Source organism: Trichosurus vulpecula, chromosome 3 (genome assembly GCF_011100635.1).
Source record: "Trichosurus vulpecula isolate mTriVul1 chromosome 3, mTriVul1.pri, whole genome shotgun sequence".
NCBI lineage: Eukaryota > Metazoa > Chordata > Mammalia > Diprotodontia > Phalangeridae > Trichosurus > Trichosurus vulpecula.
In genome coordinates this window covers 304814232-304834618 of record NC_050575.1, presented here as the reverse complement: position 1 = coordinate 304834618, position 20387 = coordinate 304814232, and the positions used below count along the sequence as shown (strand labels likewise).

General features: G+C 36.9%; 1 protein-coding gene across 1 annotated transcript in view; it reads left to right on the top strand.

Annotated features, from left to right (window-relative positions):
- Nucleotides 1–20387, top strand: part of ADAM9 (ADAM metallopeptidase domain 9) — a 99273-nt gene that overhangs the window by 60484 nt on the left and 18402 nt on the right. Inside the window, exons 15-17 of the mRNA XM_036750369.1 lie at nt 783–888; nt 14807–14993; nt 15090–15170. Of these exons, the coding sequence (XP_036606264.1) occupies nt 783–888; nt 14807–14993; nt 15090–15170 (374 nt within the window). The remainder of the gene's footprint in view (nt 1–782; nt 889–14806; nt 14994–15089; nt 15171–20387) is intronic.

The window sequence follows — 20387 nt, the reverse complement described above, 5'->3', positions numbered from 1 at the left end:
AGCGCAGCTAGGTGGTGCAGTGGATAGACAGAGTGCTGGGCCTGGAATCAGGAAGGCTCATCCTCCTGATTTCAAATCCAGGGTCAGATAGTTACTAGGTGTGTGACCCTGGGCAAGTCACTTAACCCTGTTTGCCTTAGTTTCCTCATCTTTAAAGTGAGCTGGAGAAGGAAGTGGTAAACCACTCCAGTATCTCTGCCAGGAAAACCCCAAATGCAGTTATGAAGATTTGAAAATGACTGAAAAACAACTGAACAACACTTACGGAACTGGAATTCTGATAAGGAAGAACAAACATATACACAAATTTAGTATCATATGAGCTACGAAGGCATATGGACAGAATACTTGTAAAAATTTTGAAAAGATATTTTAAATTAGAGGGAATCGGGAAAGCTTTCATGGGGAAGACAAAGAACTTTCAGTCAGCCTGTGAAGGAAAAGAGGGATTTCAAAAATAGGAGTGTGGTGGTACAGTCACCAGATGTAGGGTTCTGTTTTGTTCTTTTAATCTATAAGCATTAATTAAATTCAGGTATTCTGCTAAGCACTTAGGATATAAATATAAAAGTCAGACTATTCCTCCCTTCAACAAGCATTTATTTTCCTGGACAGACTTATCTGGGAGAACGAATTCAGTTTTAGGAGGTGTTAAGTTTGAGCCTTGGTATCAAGGTTGGATACATATGGCAGGCAGTTAGGAAATGGGGAACTGAGACACTAGAAAGATTCCAGGGAAAACTCATTTCTTGTTTTAACACCACTTTTTTCTTGCATTTCAGAAGCAAAAGCTGCTCCAAAGGATTGTTTTATTGAAGTAAACTCTAAAGGTGACAGATTTGGCAACTGTGGTTACCATGGCAATAGTTACAGAAAATGTTCTGCTGGGTAAGTAGAGGTGAAGAAATGATAGAATATGGAAGGACTTAAAGCTCAAGGTCATATGCCAGAAGAACTTTATTAAAAATGCACTTTTAAAATTCTACTCCTATGTCTTCTGCCTGGCTTGACTTTCTATAACTGTATTTACAGATGATATTATCAGTCCTAAAAGAATTTTGAAATGTAATTGGTGTACTCTTCCTTACTCATAGTAGAAGTCCATAATAATTTTTGTTGAATTGACTGAGGTAACAATAATCATCATGGTCACAGGGTATATGGCACTCAGAGAACAGAGTATCATAGACCGTCAGGTGGAAGTGACTTTATAGACCAGCTAGTCCAGCTAATAACGGAACAGGAATGCCCTTCAGTAACATCTCAATAAGTAGTCATCCAGCCTAAACCTAAATGACCTCCCATGAGGGGGCGCACTTTTGGATAACTGTGATTATTAAATTTTCCATATTAAATCTTTGATTCTGTAATTTCCACTCATCTGTTGCTCCTGGTTCTTTTTGGGCGGGGCTTAGCGGAATAAGTCCAATCCTTCTACTTGACAACTATTCGAAGACAGAGATTGTTTCCCAAGTAAGTTTTTTCCTTCCTGGGTACACATGACTATTTACCTCAACTGACTTTTCTAAAGCATGATACTCAAAACTAAACTCGATTTCTTATCACTTCTCCTTTGGAAAATGAAATGAGTAAAGATTTAATTAAGAAATCCTTGTATTCTCCCTTTGTAGTAGAGATGTGACAGTGTGGTACAGTGGAAAGAACCCCTTCCTAGAACTTGAGGAACTCCATTCAGAGCCCAGCGCAGGTTTATATTTACTGCACACGCAACCATGGGCAAGTCACTTAACTTTTCTAGTCTTTAGTTTTCTCACATGTAAAATGAATGGGTTAGAATAGATATTTTCTGAGGTACTTTCCAGTTCTGATTCTATGATATCCTTTTAAAGTGTATAAAGAAATTATCTCTGATTTGAAGTCCCTGAGTTTTATCTAGATTAGGTTCTAGGTCTTCTTCCACAAGTGGTTCTACTTTAGGTCTTTGAGTCAGTATCATCTCAAATCTTCATCCAGCCTGTCCACTACCCTAGATTTGTCTTGCCTCACTTATGTCTGTGACTCTTTCTTTCATGGTCATCTTTACTTGGCTACTGTTGTAGCTGCCATCAGGCATACTTTTAAAATTTATTCATGAGCATTTTTCTCATCTTCCTCCTTCTTTCCCCTGCCCTACAGTGAATAAACTAAAAAAAAAAACCCTTGTAACAAATATGCCTAATCAAACAAAGCAAATTTCATTATTGGCCATGTTGAAAAATGTCCATCTCCTTATGCATTCTGAATCCATCACCTTAATCTAATAAGCTTCATTTTAGGGCCTCCAGAATCATCTTTAGTTGATCGGCACACTGATCAACTTCTGATGACTTTCAAAGTTATTTTTCTTTGTGATGTTGTTAGAGCGTAAGTTGTTCTTCTGATTCTCCTGACTTCAGTAATATATAGGTCTTCTCATTTTCCTCTGAAATTGTCTTTTTAATCTTTCCTTATGGCACTGTAGTATTCCATTGCATTCACAGACCATAATTTGTTTAGCCTTTCCCAATAAATGGGCACCCCCTTAGTTTCTTGTTTTTTGATACTACAGCAAGAGATGCTATAAACATTTTTGTACATACGAGGTCCTTTTCCTTTTTCCTTTGATCGCTTTCAGGTATATTCCTAGTAGTCACATCACTGAATTTTTAAAAAGCATGTACATTTTGGTGATTTTACAGGTTAGTTCCAAGTTGCATTCCAGAATGGCTAGACCAACTCACAGTTCAACTGACAGTACATTAGTGTGCCTGTTTTCCCACAGCCTCCAACAGTTGTCATTTTACTTTTTCCTCAATCTCTGTCTCACATGAAAGGATGAATTTTGTAGAAAAATTGGTACCCTAGACAGGAGAAATAGTAGGAGGGTCCAGGGTTCTTAAAGTCTATGCCAATGGAATTCAAATTCTCCTGTCAAGTTGGAAAGTCCTCAAGTATAGGTGAATGATGGACTATATCTCATCTGATGACCAGCCTAGCTACATAGAGACGTATGTCACCAGATTGCTTCCAGGGTGATACAGTTTTTATCACAACCAGTTTCAAAGACTTTGTAATAAGAATGCAACCCAGTGAACTTATCAGTCAGTCTACCAAGGAGCTATAACTTCAATAAAGAGCTGATTGAACTTAGATCCTACCAAGCCTATGGGTGAGCAATTAAGTAACTCCAGGTGTAGGAATCATCATGATGCATGGGCAGGAAGTTAATCCAGTCATTGCCTATATAGTACAAGATTTCTTATTTAACTCCAAAGAACCCTAACACTAAGGTTCACAAGATTGGATTTCATTTGTAATATTTATATTTGTAAAGTGCTTAGCACGGTTTGGCACATAGTAGGTGCTTAATAAATGCTTGTACCTTTCCCTGTTATTCCACACCATCAGTATAATTTCTGAGGCAAACTGCTTAATTTTTTTTTTGCCATAATGTAAAAACAGATAGAGGGCAGCTAGGTGGCACAGTGGATAGAATGCCAGGCCTGGAGTCAGGAAGACTCATCTTCATGAGTTTGAATCTGGCCTCGGACACTTACTAGCTGGGTGACCCTGCTAGTCACTCCACCCTGTTTGCCTCAGTTTCCTCATCTGTAAAATGAGCTGGAGAAGGAAATGACAAACTGCACTAGTATCTTTGCTAAGAACACCCCAAATGGAGTCATGAAAAATTGGACACAACTGAAACAATTGAACAACAACAAAAACCAGATAGAAATATAGCTATAGCTACAGTCTAGTAGATCACTGTCCTGGGAATTGGGAGACCTAGGTTTTATTTTTGGCTCTGTTACTAACTCACCGAGTCACTTTGTTCCAGTCTCTTAAAACCTTTAGATCTCAACTTCCTTCTCTGCAAAATGAACTTGTGAAATAGGCGTTATCTGTGTTTTACTATTATCCTAAGGAATTAAAACTTTTTATTGGAATAGGATCTCATTATAGTAAATAAATGTTTTTTCATCTCTGTCTTCCTTTTCTTAGTAATTATAGTAATAACTACAACAGTAATAATGATAGCTATTGTATAAAGTGCCTTAAGGTTTGCATAGCACTTTCTGTATGTTACTTGATCCTTTTGCTGTCAGTATTTGTGACTGTGAGTCTCCAATGGCACGGCCACAGGATACATTGAGGCTGTCTTTTGGTTTGTGATTGGTAATCAAAATACCCGGCACTTAGGTTGGCCTCACACATAGCCTTTTCAGAATCAAACTTTCTTACCCATTTGTGCTTCTGAACACAGACCGGCAGGGGCCGCAGTTAATTTGGCCGTCTATTCTTTTCCCCTTCTGTGATGCAAGGACAGCTTCAGAGACAGCAGTAGATACGTACTGCATCAGTTTGGATCTGGACGGGGCATCAATAGCCACTTCCTAGTCCACTTCCTTTGTTTTATAGTTGATGCAACTGAAGGCCAGAGAGGATATTTGTCTGATAGCAAGGATGTAATAAAAGACAAACAAATTAAGCTGACTTACTCTCGTCTGACGTATGTTCTGGAGTGCTGTGTCTAGTTGATGAAACGACAGCTTAGAACCAGCAAGAAAGGAACAGCGCCACAGAAATTTGAGAAATACAATAGCAAGTGAGAACAATGGTCTGTCTAATGAGCTCTATGACGTATATCCTGGGGAATGTTTTGTTGGAAAACTGATTGGTAATTTCACTTGACTATCCCCTCAGAAATTGGTGACATATCCTAACTTAAGCAACTTCCATCACTCACGAACTTATATAAATTCTTCCACCTATGTTTTTGCTGACTCTTCTCTGTATTTTTTTTTCCATTTTTAGATTGTCTTGAGATTCTTAAATGCAAACCTAGAGTTCTGTAGGCCCACAAGTTCCTTAGAGGAAACCAAAAAGCCCCTGGGTGTATGTTGTGGGTAGGATTCTCAGGGATTTTGCCGTTCTCTAGAATTACCCAGAAGTCCTAGTTCTGACCTTTTCAAGGTGACCCTGGGAACTGATTAGAGAATCAGAACCTAAGTCTGTATGTTGGCAGCATTCAGTAATAACCCAAGAAATATGTGAAGTGTTAAATTTTGTGTGACTAACAGAATGTGGAAATAAGGGGAAATAACTCATGTCACAAGATTGCAAAACAGAAGAGAGAGGCAATAGAGTTGCTGATAAACTGTGAGATTGCTTGACAGGCAACATCTGGATGTTCTTGAAAATAGAACATCTTCAGGATAAGGAGGAGAACTTGCATCAATATTATTTCAACTAGAAAGCAGTATTTGCTAAAGAGCAGAAGCCAGAGTTGTTTGATCAAGGATATAAAAATTAAGGCAATTTAGGGGAAGTTTGTGGTCTCTCGCAGGCTATTTGCATGCATGTATTCATGCTACTGCATGTGACAGTCAATAAACTTCTCATTAACTTGACATAGTTCTGCCTCCTAATTTTTGACACCCGGTAATTGTGGCAACAAGGAGGAGATTCCTCCAGTGAATTTCAGAAGGACTGGAATCATTCTGTAGAAAAGCAGCTGTTACTAAATCAAATTGGGGTCAGCTAGGTGGCACAGTAGCTAGAGTGCCAGGCCTGGAATCAGGAAGACTCATCTTTATGAGTTCAAATCTGTCCTCAATCACTTAGTAGGCATATGACCTTGGACAAGTCACCTAAACCCTGTTTGCCTCAGTTTCCTCATCTGTAAAATGAGCTGGAGAAGGAAATAGCAGACCATTCCAGTATCTTTGCCAAGGACACCCCAAATGGGGTCACAGAGGATTAGATGTGACTGGACAATAATTTAGTCCTGAAGTTTCTATCTTAGAGGCCTCTCCCAGTTCCTTCTGCTCCACCAGCCCTGGAAGAGGAATCTAAATGAGCTAAGTTCTATTTAAGAGGCATCTGGGCTAATTGTCATGTGGGGTCATGGGATGTGGACAATCAACAGTACTTTTAAAGACTCCTCTAAAAGAGATTGTTATAGGACAAAAAAGAACAAAAAAAAATTGGTAACTCAAAGTGTTAAGTGTTTTATTTGTGTTACGTTGAGTATATTCACATTGTTTATTTTATGTTTTAGTAAATCCAAACTGACTTTTCCCTGTGGCCTGATTAGGCAAAGGGAAAAGGGTTTAAAGAGAGAACTTTTCTACAGAACTTTCAAAGCCTTCAAAAAAGTATACTTCCTCCTTGCATGTCTAACGCTGGCCAAATTAGAGAGACAGATAAGGATATGAGAAATGTTTTGGAGAAATGCTTGTTAGCACTTTGAGATTGACAGTATTTTATCCAGTTACAGCATTTACCAAATGGAAACTACAGAAATAAATTTGCATCATGAAATTATTTGAGGAGAGCATACCAAAAAAAATTCTTTTCTTGACGGATCATTAGTCCTTAATTTTGTTACTACATAACAGAGGTTATGCTTGTAGTTTCCGTGTTTCAGAAGATCCTCATGGACCTTTAAAGAGGTGAGAATACAAGACTGCCACATTAAATCTTTGGCAGTAGACTAACTGAAAGTAGGGCCTTGTATTTTGAAGGTCTGTCAGTAAATGGCCCTTGAGAAACAAGATTTTGTATGATACCACTTGTTATATGGATCCAGATATGATTGAGTTTATTCCAGTTTCATTTTAAGTGAGATGTCTTCTATTAGGATAATTGTGATCTTTGGCCCTACATAAGCAAATCAGGCCTTAATGGAAAATACATGTAATATTTGTAATTAAGACAATTTTTTTAGAAACTGCAAACAGTGAATTTGTTAAAAGTATAATTAGGTCAAAATTACCCTGTACTGGTCTTAAATGTAACCAGTATAGAATGTCAAAACCGATAAGATGAATGAAATGATTTTCTATGTGAGATAAATTTGGAAATACATTCAATTCAATTGATATCATTTAATTGGCAATAAATTTTGTTTCATGTTTTAAATCTGTGATGTTATATAGGTTATTATGTTTCTAAATTTACTCTGAATTTTGGGAAACCATTGTATATAAAATGGTGTAAAGAGGATAATGAAATTGTATCATTTTTGTTGTTGTTCTGTCATTTCAGTTGTGTCCAACTCTTTGTGACCCCATTTGGGGTTTTCTTGGCAAAGATATTGGAGTGGTTTGCCATTTCCTTCTCGAGCTCATTTTACAGATGAAAAAATTGTGTCAAACAAGGTTAAGTTGAATTGCCCAGGGTCACATAGCTAAGTGTCTGAGTCCAGATTTGAACTCAGGAAAACGAATCTTCCTGACTTCAGGCCTGGCACTATCCACTGTGCCACCTAGCTGCCCCTCAATTGTATCATCATAAAATTTAATTCCTTTTGAAGTGGATGCTGTGAATTTACTGATTATTATAGGCTATTGTCATAATGTTAAAAACCTACCAAGTATTTTATTGGGTGTATTTTGCTTTTAAAAGGAAGAATGATAATTACTTCCTGTGTGGGAAGAGTACAAAAACCAAAAAGACCTTGTATAAACACCCCATCTGTAACCTTGCCAGGTTCCTTGGGACCTTCTACTTGATCAAAATCATAAAATTTTATTGGCCCTTTGAAAGAACTTGCTAAATGTTGTGAAATTCTAAATTAGTAAACTGGTTCACTGGGAACTGGGATCCTATCTTCTGTAACAAACATTCACCACCAAAGTGAAGAGGGGAGGACTTAAATTTGCTTATAGTATAGAACTGGTTTTATGATTTGTATGAAAATTATGAAATTGTACCCAGAATAGTGTATATTGAAATTGCATCTTGAGCCAATTTAGTCTCAACAGACTCCAGTCTTAATGATTTATTTTTGCCTTAGCGGGGGTTAACATACAATGTCTTAAGTGATGGATATCTGTTAGTCTCCAGGCTTACAGTAAGTAGCCAGTGTTTTTCTGGGTTTTGAGTCAACTATCTTATATTCATATTCATGTTTATACATGTATTGTATATATTATACATATACTCATTCATGTTTATATGGAATTCTAGAATATGATTTTTTTCTTAATTTTATATTCATTTTTACACCAGGATGAATTTAAAGCTAGAAAAAAAGAAAAAGATGTTGAATTTTTTTTCAAGTCCTGGTAAACTTTTGTTGTTGACTGTTATTGCAACAGCATGAGAGACATAATAATAACTGTACCTAGCCCTAAGCAATGAATAGTGAAATTTGCTATTTGAGGTAAAAAAAAAATCTCTTGAGACTGTGATTTGATTTGTTCTTTGTTTTGAATTCAGGTATAATTGTTTGAATTATCATTAAATCAGTAATCCACCATTTGAGAGAAATACCATGAGCTACCTAAAAAGAGAGGGTGATCTGAGAACTACAGGTGGATGTATATGCCTGGGAAGGTTGAGAGGACAACCATATGAGCTAATGGCAGGATCCTCTTGACTCAGTTTCCCCATTGTGTTATTTCCATTTTGAATGGGAATATTTCCCATCTGGTTAAATCTGACCCTGGCTAGGATATCTTTGAATAATGTGGCACTTTGCTGCATGATTGGCTATTCTGAAAAATTAACTATGATGCTTACCTGAAATCAAATAGAACTGAGGATATTTTATTCTGTTATGTTGTCACTCTGTGTCCTTAGGCTTAGTCCTGAGGAGCTATCTTGATGTTACAACTATGGTATTCCTTCCTCTCATAGCGAATTTCTCTAATCTTGAAAGGTAAAACTATAACTTTTTTATATAGTGAATCTTGCAATGCTCCAGCACCTCTGAAATGCTATAATGAGAGGCAAATATAAGATACCTTAATGGGTAGTCTACTTTAATGGTTTTCCTATAGCTCTGTTGTTTGTGAAATTAACTCCACAAGGTTTAAACTGTTTTTTTACCACATGAACTAATTACTGGAAGTCCAGTCTGATTAGATTTTGTCAGCTTTTACTAAATTATTAACTGGTTACAAACCTGACCTGGTAACAGGACATATAAGACACCATTTATTTTTTACCTAACACTCATCCATTGCTTGCCCCTTATGAAATCTGGTGGTGTGCCATTTATTGGGTGAGCCCTTGTGGAAATGTGAACTACATTTGCTCAGACATGAATCATGACACCTGCTAGGCCATAAAGGCATGTTTCCCAATGCCCTTGCCTAGGGGTAGCAGGTCCCTCTTGGTGTCATTCATCTGAGGAATGACTGAAGACGATGTGCATAGATGCTTGAGAGAAGCAGAGAATCTGTTTGTTAGATACCTGCAAGAACAGATCACTGACACCGCCAGAGGACTTGACATCCTTAAAGCGACAGCTATAGTGCATTTCTTTTTTCACCCTATTGTTATTCTGCTTGCTTTATTAGTTCTATGTGCATTATGGATCTGTTATCTATTCTATAAGCTACATAACTTTCCTGTTCAGACTGATAACCACTTTGGGAATTGTTAAAAAAAAATTGTGAGACTATAAATAATCTCAAGGTCGGGGAGGAGGGATTGAAGCCTAAAACTTTGTATGACTGTAACAGAATATAGAAATAAGAGGACCCACAAGTTTGCAAAACAGAGAAAGGAGGTAACAAGAGTTGCTGATAAATTTCAGGATTATGCAGGAGACATCTGCATATTCTTGAAAACAGGATGTTTTCAGGATTAGGAAAAGGACTTGCATCAATATTATGTCAATTGGAGAACAATGTTCGATAAAGTAGAGAAGCCAGAGTTGTTTAATCAAGGATATAAAAATTGGCATGATTTAGGGGAATTTTGTGGTCATCTACTTGCGTGTATTCAGGCTACTGCATGTGACTGTCAATAAACTCATTAACTTGAGAGTTTCTGCCTCCTGATTTTGCCAACCCAACAAATGTCAACAAAACATTGAGGACTTGGAAAAATCATGGCTTTCTAGGGTATTTCCACACACTTTCAGTACAGATCTGCAATTTTCTTAGGGATGGAACTAATGGTGAGGTCCTTCTCCTACCATTGTTTTGTCACTTTGTCTCTGAAACTCATCATTTTCTAGAGTTGCCTGGGGCACTGAGAGGTTAAGTGACCTACACAGTCAGTGTCAGATGTGGGACTTGACCCCAGATCTCATCAATTCTGCACCTGGCTCCCTATATACCATTACTTTCACAAATTACCTAAAGTCAAGTAGAATATTCCACTCAGAGAATTGTTTGCCATTAGATGGTGCTAGTACTCTACGATTTCCTTTAGTTGAAACACTCTTAGTCTTTACTGTGTCTGGCCACTAGACAAACTATCTTGTGTGCCTTTTTTATTTCTTCTGGCTTAGCTGTGACCTCACCTTGCTCATTTGCTATTTTGTTAATACAATTTTCTGATCTCTTCTTTTTAATCAGAGTAGCTAAGGGTTTAGTTCTATTTATCATTTTCTATGTTTTTTTTGTTGTTGTTTTCCAATTTATTTCCCTTCTAGTTTTTACTCCTTTTTTATGCTTATTTTAGGTTTGTTTATTTTATGGCATTTTAATTTTTTAATGTATATTCAGTTCATTAATACTTTCAATTTTGTTAATGTATGGTTGTAAGGATGTGATTTTCCTCCTGAGGACAGCTTTAGCTGCATCCTAGAAATTTTGGTATAGTGTTTTACTATGATCATTTTCTTTTACGTAGTTATTAATTGTTTCAATGATTTGTTATTTGACTCAATATTTACAATTTAATTAAGTCTCCATTTGGATATGTAGCTTTGTGGTCCCTGAATCAATTGTTATTCTTATTGTATCATGATCTATAAAGGATGTCTTAACTATTTCTGCTCTTTTATATTTGTGTGCAATATCTCTGTGCTGTAGTATAGGGAGAATTTTTATAAAAGGTCTATTTTGCTGTCCCATTTAGAAGATGCTATAAGTCTTTTAACTCATTTCTCTAAAAACTATCTCAGTTCTGTATTTCCTCATTTTTGTTAGACTTATGATATCCCTCTATCAGAGGGATATCAGAGTCTTATTTCACAACTGTATTACTGTCTATGTCTTCTTGAAGCTCAGATATTTCCTTTGTGAATTTGAATGCTAAAGTATTTAGAATGTTTGTTTGTTACTGATATTAGGATGTTGTCTGTGGTTCCTTTCAGTATAGTATAATTTTCTTGTTTATCCCTTTTTATTTTTGAATGCTTGTTTTTTGCTTTATCTGATAGCATGATGGCAACTTCTGCTTTATCATATTCACTTGATGCATAGGGAATTGTTTTTTTTCCATTCCCTTAGTTTTATTTTGTTTATGTCTTTACTTTTTAAATGTATTTTTTTTGTAAGCAACAGGGCTTTATTTTCTTATCCAACTATCAATCTTTTTCATTTTATTAGATTGTTTAATCCATTCACATTTAAAGTTTTGAGAGTTAGCTTTATTTTTCCCTCCATCTGCCTCTAAAGTTGCTTTTTTTTTCAAGTTAGGAATTTTTTCTCTTTTCTGCTATAAACACAGTATTTTGTTCCTTCAGTTACTTTAATCTTTTTCTAAGGTGGCCCTCTTCCCACTGGCTCTCTTCTCACCCCTGATACCTCCTCTCATTCGTTATACTCCTTTCCCTTTAGGATTTTGTTTATTAGTTCCTTTTGTCCATGCTTTTATCTGGTTGTGTATTTCTTCCCCCTCTTTTTTCTTCTTAGTCAAGCAGGTTCTTCCTTCCTCTCTTTTCCTTCAGCTAGTCCTGTTTCCAAAAAGGATTTCTCTCAACTGTGTCTTCATTATCTATCTTTCTCTTTCTGTTTACTGTAGATACACATTCTCTGATTTCATGACCCCTGTAATTATCTGGTTTCTCTATTTTCTCTGTATTTTTCATACTATCAGAACATTCAAGGTTCATTTTAGGTTATCTCCTCTGGCTGCTTTTTGCCATGGCCTTGTAGGGCTTACCCCATGAATTCCCTTTTTGCATTGTGACTCACTGTTAGAACAATCCTTATTGCAGGTGTCAGAGAGAACAATGCCCCTTACTCTACCCTCTCTTGTTGACCTTTTTTTTTTTTCCTGTATTTGCCTGAAAATCGCTTACCTGTGTCTATATTCTCCTACTCCTCCCTATGCTAATTGCCTTCAGGGGTTCAAATTCCCCTGCCCCCAGGACAGACTTTTGAAGCACCAAGTCCTCAGACCTCATCCAGTATGTGGTTCCCATATCCTTTCACCTCTATGAGCATTCATCTCCCACCTTCAAAGTAAGGCTTCCTTCCTTTCCCTTTCTTTTCAGTCTTTTCCCCATCTCCTCTTCATCCACTGCCATGTCTTGTTCAGATACTTACTGGTTTAGATTAACCTCTGAAGTTGCTTCCATTCCAGATTCTGTGATTTTACCAGTATTTCTTTACATATAGTAGATTTGCAGACTTTTTTGAGCCTGAGGGAACTTTAGATGGTCTAGCTCTGAATTTTTCAGAAGAAAGAGACTTAGATAAGTTTCCAGACTTGTACTAGTGATAATTTAGACATTTTAGTACATGTGTGGAAGATATAGCTAATATTCATCTATAGGATAATGCCTACAGAAGTGTGCCGTGTGTGTGTATTTTTATTAACCCCCCTGGTTAAACTGTTCATATCTGATACAGGAGGAAATTTTCCCTTCATCTGGTATCTAGGAGCCTCAGCTCTATTGGTTAGGAGAGATCAGAAATCACCTTTGTGATTAGAATGGAGAGTTTTTAATAGGCTTCTGCAGTTCAACATTTAAAAAACAGAAAATCATTTATTTTTCTTCCCAAGCCCATGTCTCTTTTAAAATTCCCAGTTTCTAACAAGAATATCCCTGTCTTTTCAGTCACCCAGGTTCTCAACCTTCATGTATCCTTGATAATTCATTTCCCTCATCTAGTCATTTGCCATATTTTGTTGTTTCTGTATCTACAAAGTATTTTTCATTTGTCCCCTTCTCTCCACTAAGGCAGCTAGGTGGCGCCATAGTGCATAGAGTGCCAGGCCCAGAATCAAGAAGATTCATCTTCCTGAGTTCAAATCTGGCCTCAGACACTTACTGGCTGTGTTGTCGTAGACAAGTCACTTAACCCTGTTTGCCTCAGTTTCATCATCTGTAAAATGAACTGAAGAAGGAAATGGCAAACCACTGCAGTATCTTTGCCAAGAAAACCCCAAAAGTGTCATGAAGAGTCAGAGAAGACTCAACAACAATTTTTCTCTATTCGCACTTATCATCTCTTTCCTGTACTAATGTAATCGCTTCCTAATTGGTCTCCCAGCTTCAGGTCTCTCTTCATTCCAGTTCATTTTCCTCATAGCTGCCAAAGTGATTTTTATAAAGGAAAGGTCTGAGCGTATTATTCCATTGTTAATATTTAATGGCTTCCTCTTATCTTCTAGGATCAAATAAACTCCTCTCTGGTATTTAATGCCCTTCACAAACAGGCCCTAACCACCTTTACAATTTTATTACATATTACCCTTCCAGTAAGAAGGCTATACTGACTTTCTTACTGTACCTCATACAGGACATTTTGTCTCCTGGTGCATTTGCTTTTGTAGTAGCTGTCTCCCATGCTTAGAATGCATTCCCTCTTCACCTCAGCCCCTTAGAACCCCTAATTTCCTTCAAATCTCAGTTCAAACACCACTTCTACATCAGTCTCTCTGTTAACATTAAGTACCCCCTGTGTGCTGGGCACTATGCACAGGAGATACAAGAAGAGGTCAAAGACATTGACCTTAAAGAGCTTATAGCTTAGTAGAAGAGACAGGCAAACATATATGTACAAACAAGCTATGTACAAGAAAATAATTAATAGAGGGCACTAGATTAAGAGGAGTTGGGAAAGGCATCCTGTAGAAGATGGGATTTTAGTTGGGACTTGAAGGAAACTCTGCAAATCAGTAGATTCAGTTGAGGAGAGGGAGCATTCCAGGTATGGGAGAAAGCCCATTGGAGATACCAGATTGGAGGTCAGCAGAGAGGTTAGGGCAGGCTGGGTAAATTTGAGAGTCATCAGTATTAAATCCATGGTAGCTAAGAGGGAAACAAGAGAGTGCCCAGGACAGAATCTTGTGGGATGCCTTCATTAGAGGGTATGACCTACATGAGCATTTACCAAAGGAGAATGAGAAAGGAGTAGTCTCGTAGGTAGGAGGAGAACCAGGATAGAGTGTTTTCATGAAAACTTAGGGAGAAAAGAATTATCAGGAAGAAGAGGGTGATCAGCATTTCCACAGGCTACAGAGAGTTCAAGAAGAACAAGGATTGAGAAAGACACTGGATTTGGTAATGAAGAGGTCATTGATAGCTTTAGAGAAAGTAGGTTTGGTGAAATGGTGAGGTTGGAAGCTGGATTGTAAGGGATTAGGAAGTGAATGAGAAGAGAGAAAGTGGAGGCACTTATTACAGACAGCATTTTCTAGGAGTTTGGCTACAAAAAGTAGAAGAGATAGTGGACATTGGTTAAGAAAGATGGAAGGATCACGTGAGTTTTTTTGAGGATGGGAGAGACATGGGTATGTTTGTAGGCAGAAGGGAAGGATTCAGTCGTCAAAGAGAGATGGAAGATGAGAAAAAGAGTGTGGATAACAGAGGGGGCAATCTGTTGGAGGAGACATGAATCTTTTCCTGATCATCTAATTACTAGTGCCTTCCTTCTTTGTATTTATCTACCTTTGTACATGTTGTCTATTCCAGGTAAGTAGTAACTTCCTCAGGGGAATAGACTGTTCCACTTTTATCTCTGTGTCTCCAGCACTTGACAACACATAGTAGTTGCTGAATGCATGTTAATTGAAAAGAACTTTTTTTAAAAGCCCCAAGAACTGCCACTTCCATCATTTCTATGTGTATCTATACAGACATGCTAATTGAATATCATATACATATATATAACTGTTCCTTTTGTAGGAATGCTTTGTGTGGAAAGCTTCAGTGTGAAAACGTGCTAGGTATGCTGCCCGTATTTGGGATTGTCCCTGCCGTCATTCATACTCCAATTAAGGGCACTACATGTTCAGGTGTGGATTTCCAGTTAGGATCAGATGTGCCTGATCCTGGCATGGTGAATGAAGGCACAAAATGTGATGATGGAAAGGTAATCCAAAAAATTTCATTTATGAAGTGGATTCTTGGATGCTCTTTAACTATTGAATACTTCTTTGAATTAAGAATACATTTTTTTTTTTTTAAGATCTGTAGAAATTTCCAATGTGTAAATGCCTCTGTTCTGAACTATGACTGTGATGTAGAGAAAAAATGCAGTGGACGAGGGGTAAGTAATAGGAAATGGTGTAAAATTTACTTTTTTATATGTTTGACTTTTATAGGAGAGTTATGAATAGTGATTTTGTAGGTTAAATGTGAACTTATTCTTTCTGATCACTTTTGTTAATTTACCATTTTGGTTCAAAGAGAGGTTGTCTCCAATATGAGTCTCATTTCAAAGATGAAATAATTATCTTTGAAAAGATAATCTTATATGTATACAGGTATACATTTAAAAATACTATTTTTCAAAAGATCTAGAATTTTATTGATATGTGTTCTCCCTCCACTGACATAGATACTTCTTCATGTCTTAGTAAATGATTTAATGAGTTATTTTGCCAAAAAAAAAAACCACTATCTCTTTTTGACCAGTCTCTCTGTAGGTCGCGTGTACTAAAAAAGGATTACAGTAATTAACTTGGAAATGAAAACAAAGTATGGAAGTAGTTTTATATTTTTTTACTCAAGTAAAAAGAGGTTTTATTCTTTTTTTTATCATTTCTAAATCGTTCTTTCATGGTATATAGTTATAGTCTACCCTCAAGTTTTGCATAATCCGGATTTGGGTAAAAATGTGGCAAGAAGTAGAATAGGATTTTAGTATCTCCCAAAGATTTTCTTCTTTTGAAAGAGGATATAAATTTACATGAATCGAATCCTCCCTTTTCATTTCCATTTCTGGTACCACATTTTAGGAAAAGCAATGATAAAACTTCTGTTCTTCACTTTTACTAACTTTGGTGGTAAAAGATTGGGTAAGAGAAAGACTTATAGTTGAGGGGAGATGGAAAAGGAAGTTGAAAATGGTTGTCAAGGCGCTAAATATGTGAGGAAAGATCTCCAGGGGAGTTGGCCATAAGAGCTACTAGCAAGGACTAGGGAACTTGCTTCTAGAAAGTTTCAGGGATTGTTTTCAGTAACCTAATTAGAATTTATAATAATTGCCTGTCATGTAACAGTAATAGAAAACAATTGTTCTGTTAAAAAAAGAAAACAGAATGGCTTCAGGGTGGAAATAAAGAACAGAAGGATCTGAGGAGGAAGAGGTGCACCTTTGCGTAGGTCAGAGTAGAAGATCACTGGGCAGGGGAAAAAGAGAATAAGGACCTGTAAATAATGGGAACAGAGTAACATATAAGAGTCTTTTTTTCATTGAGGAGAGAGAAGGACCTTCTTAGATAGAAACACCAGCCTATACTCCAAGATTCAAGGATATGTATCCATAGGTCCTTTTGTGTAAGATCATCCATGAAGGGTCAGAGGAAGAAGAGATAATAGTTATGGCTTGGGACTTTGTATTTAGGGGTCTTGAAGCAGCTCCTTATTGATCTGTTTTCAGCAGCAGAGAGATCTGCCATCTTTCTGGGGCATGGATCTAAGACATGATGGAGAAGCTTCAAACACTTTTCAAATATGATAACTGCTACCCAATTCTGGTGCTTCATAAGACCACAAAGGGAGGTATCGGTAAGGATTATGAAGTATTGAGAAAGAAACCGAACACCTTTGAAGCATGAGATATAATTTTTATCAATAAAAGGCAAGGACTTCCAAAGACCTCCACTTTGGGGAAGTGTATAGTTGGGTAAGAAAATGATGGGTAATTTCTGAGAGTGAAATTTGGATTACTTGACTATGGTTTAAAATATGGAAATGATAGGTTTTTAGGCAGGGTAGAAAGTACCTGGCAAGACTGGTACATGTTTAGAAGAGGTAAGCAAGGATAAGTAGCAGAGAATCAAAAAAGCATAGCAGGTCAGGCTCCTACAAGAATAATATCAAGAATGCAGAAGCTTAGAATGAGTTAAAGCTGGTGAGAAAAATAAGGGACAACAAAAAGTGCCTTTTGTTTTTATTTTTGCTATGTTGTTAGTCAACAAGCATATATTAAGTGCCTGCTGTGTGCCAGGTACTGTGCTAAGTGTTGAAGGAAAAGAGGAGGATCAAAAAAAGTGAATAGCACTACTATTCTGAGTAGATAGATCAATAATAGTTAATAACAGAAAATGGGGCTTTTCAACTCTTACTTTGCTTGTGTTCTTTTCCACGGATAAGGCTTTCTAGGCCTGAAATTAAAAAGGTAAAAAAAGAAAAAATGACTTGTTTGACAGTTGATACCTATAAGACATAAAAAGGAACACCTTCAGGTCACCAGATCCAGATGAACTGTGTCATAGGATACTAAAATAATTGGCAAAGGGGATTACTGAGCCACTAACTTTGAACATTTGCAGAAAAGAAGGTACCACAGGATTATCGAAGGGCAAATATTCTATTTATTAAAAAGAGAATAGAGTAAAATCTACCAACTCAACTTCAATATTTAGCAGATTTTTAAAAGAATCATCAGTGATCTCCAGAAAGCAGAAAATGGACTTTTCAAAGCAGTGAAGCTAGACTAACCTTATAGTCTTTTTTGACAGGTTATTAGACTAGGCAGTGTGTTATGGTTGGTAGGGAGCTCACTGGGAAACCAAAATCTGATAAACACTGTCTAGTCACTCTGCACAGGTCACTTCAACCTCTCAGTCCTCCAGGCCTCTCCCTTTAAATTACAGAGAAGTTACAGACCTGTACTGATAAAGGTCATTTCTTCATCCAGTATTTCCTGGCCCATACCAACAAAATCATAGGTCTAATACTTTTCTTTGTTCTGCTCCCTACTTATTTTAAACTAATAGTTCAAGGGAATTCATGTAGCTTATATAATTTTATTTTAATTGACTTTCAGCTACTTTTTACAAACCAGTTGACAATCTAATACTATTCTTGTGGACAAGATGGAGAGATAATTTAGTACAGTTTGGTAGATGAGAACTCGTTGAACGATTAGACGTATGTTGGTTTGATGTCAACTTAGAAGGAAATCTCTAATGGAGTACCTAAGGAATTTGTGCTTTACTTTGTTCTGTTCAGTATACTTATCAGTGATTTGGATAAATGTGTAGATGAGATGCTTGTCAAATTTGCAGCTGACAGAAAGCTTGGGAAGGATATTTAACATATTGGATGAGAGTTAGGATCCAAAAAGATCTTGATGAGCTAGTTCTTTGTAGTAAATTGAATTTGCAGCTCTCTTCTCTCGAGAATCCCCATCTTCTCAGTTTATCCTTGGTTTCTGTTGTATTTCTAGATTTGATTTTTGTTTTTCTGATGCTATTGCTGATTTTCTACTTAATCTTTTTATGCCTCTATTTAGTTTTTTATTTAATTTTTAAATTAAAATAAAATTTTTTTTCAATGAACAAAAAACACTTTTTCTCCCATTCTCACTTTCCTGTCCTCATTAAAAAGGAAAAAAAGGGAAAATAAAACTTTAAAAATATACCTAGTCAAGCAAAGCAAATTCCCACATTGGCCATGTCCAAAAATATGTCTCATTATATCCTGAGCCCATTAACTCCCTCTCTGGAGGTGGGTAGCATGCTTTATCATTATTCCTCTTGAATATGGTTGATCATTGGGTTGATTAGAGTCAAGTCTTTTGGAGTTGTTTCTTTTTAGAGTGATGGGCTTATGTACATTGTTTTCCTGGTTCTCCCTTCACTCTGCATCAGTTCATATAAATTTTCCCAGGTTTCAGTGAATCCATCCCTTTCATCACTTCTTAGGGCACAGTAACATTCCATTATATTCAGATACCATAACTTGCTCAGCCATTACCCAGTTGATGGGCATGCTCTTAGTTTCTAGTTCTTTGCCACTACAAAAAGAGCTACTCTGAATATTTTTATACGTCTGGCACCTTTTCCTTTTTCTTTGATTTCTTTGCCTCCTCTGCTTCTATCTTCCTGCATTGATCCCCACTCACCTTGTAGGAGCATAGAGAAGCTACTGAGAAAATGAAGGCCAAGAGAAGTTGAAGTTACCTCTAGGGACAGGCCTGACAGGTCAGTGCAAAGTGACACAAATTTTAGAAAATTTACTAATACATTATGAACAAAGGAAAAAGAATTTTTAAGTGCTTATTATGTGCCAAACACTGTGCTAAGCTTTGAGATTACAAATATAAAAGCAAAGATGATCACTGACCTCAAGGAGCTTATATTGTAATAATGGAAGAAACACGCCTAGAGGTAGTCAGGGAATGATATTTTGGTTTTTAAAGTAAAGATGGATACATCCTTATAAGCAGCAGTGATAGTATTGATTTGATTATGGTTGCAGAACTCGAAAAGCTAGGTGTTTATGTGTGTTTGTATGGGGGTGGGAGGTAGGAGATAGCACTGAGGTTAGCAGAATTGAAAGGTGGCTGTCAAGAAAATCAATGAAGTAAAGCCTGACTGGACCTGGCTTACCTTAGTGAACCCAATTAGGCACCGACCAATCAGGACAGCAGGGCCTCAGAACCGAAGTCCCAGAGAAGAAAGGGTTAAAAAAGGCCATTCCTCCACTCAACAAAAAAAGGACATTTTCATAATTTCAGTGTAGAGCATCTTTAGCCAAAATGTCACAATTGCTAAAAGTGGGTTTACTGGATAGGATGAACATGGGGAGGGTTCATGAAATCTGTGATTTCGTTGGTGTAGGTGAGTGGTGTCAAATTCAAATAGAAATGGATCTCTGTAGGCGGCATAGTGACTTAGAAAACCACAAAATAACATTATCTGTGTTCTGTTGTATTTTTATTTATTTTGTTAAACACTTCCCAATTACATTTAACGTTCCAGACTTTCTCGTGTAGGGAATTCCCAGAGAACTCTGGTGTAGGGAACTCCCTGAAACTAATACAGATCATCAGTTGTTCTGCAACTTACAGTCTGAAGAAAGGTGCCTGGGCCACTGAAATGCTAAGTGTCTTACCTAGGGTCACACAGCCAGTATATATGTGTTAGAAGCAGCATTTGAAGTCAGATCTTCTTGATTCCTCTCAGTCTTCCTTATCTCTCTGTCTCTTGGGTAATGGAATAACTATGTTATTAATAACTTGATTAATGGTGTTTTAAAGGTTTATATAACAAAGAGGTTTACAAAAAGTAGTTTATTTTCTTGATTCTCAGGAATCTTAAGATATGTATTGATACAGTGCAAAGAGTGCTAGATTTGGAGTTCAGGTCCCAGCTCTGCCACTGACTACTGAGGAAAATGAATCATTTAATTTCCCTAAGCCTCCATTTTCTCTTCTATAAAATAAGACGGTTGAACTATATGATCTCCAAAGTATCTCCCAACTTTATTCTTAAAGGGAATGTATGTCTTACCCTTGGGTTAAAAAAAAAAA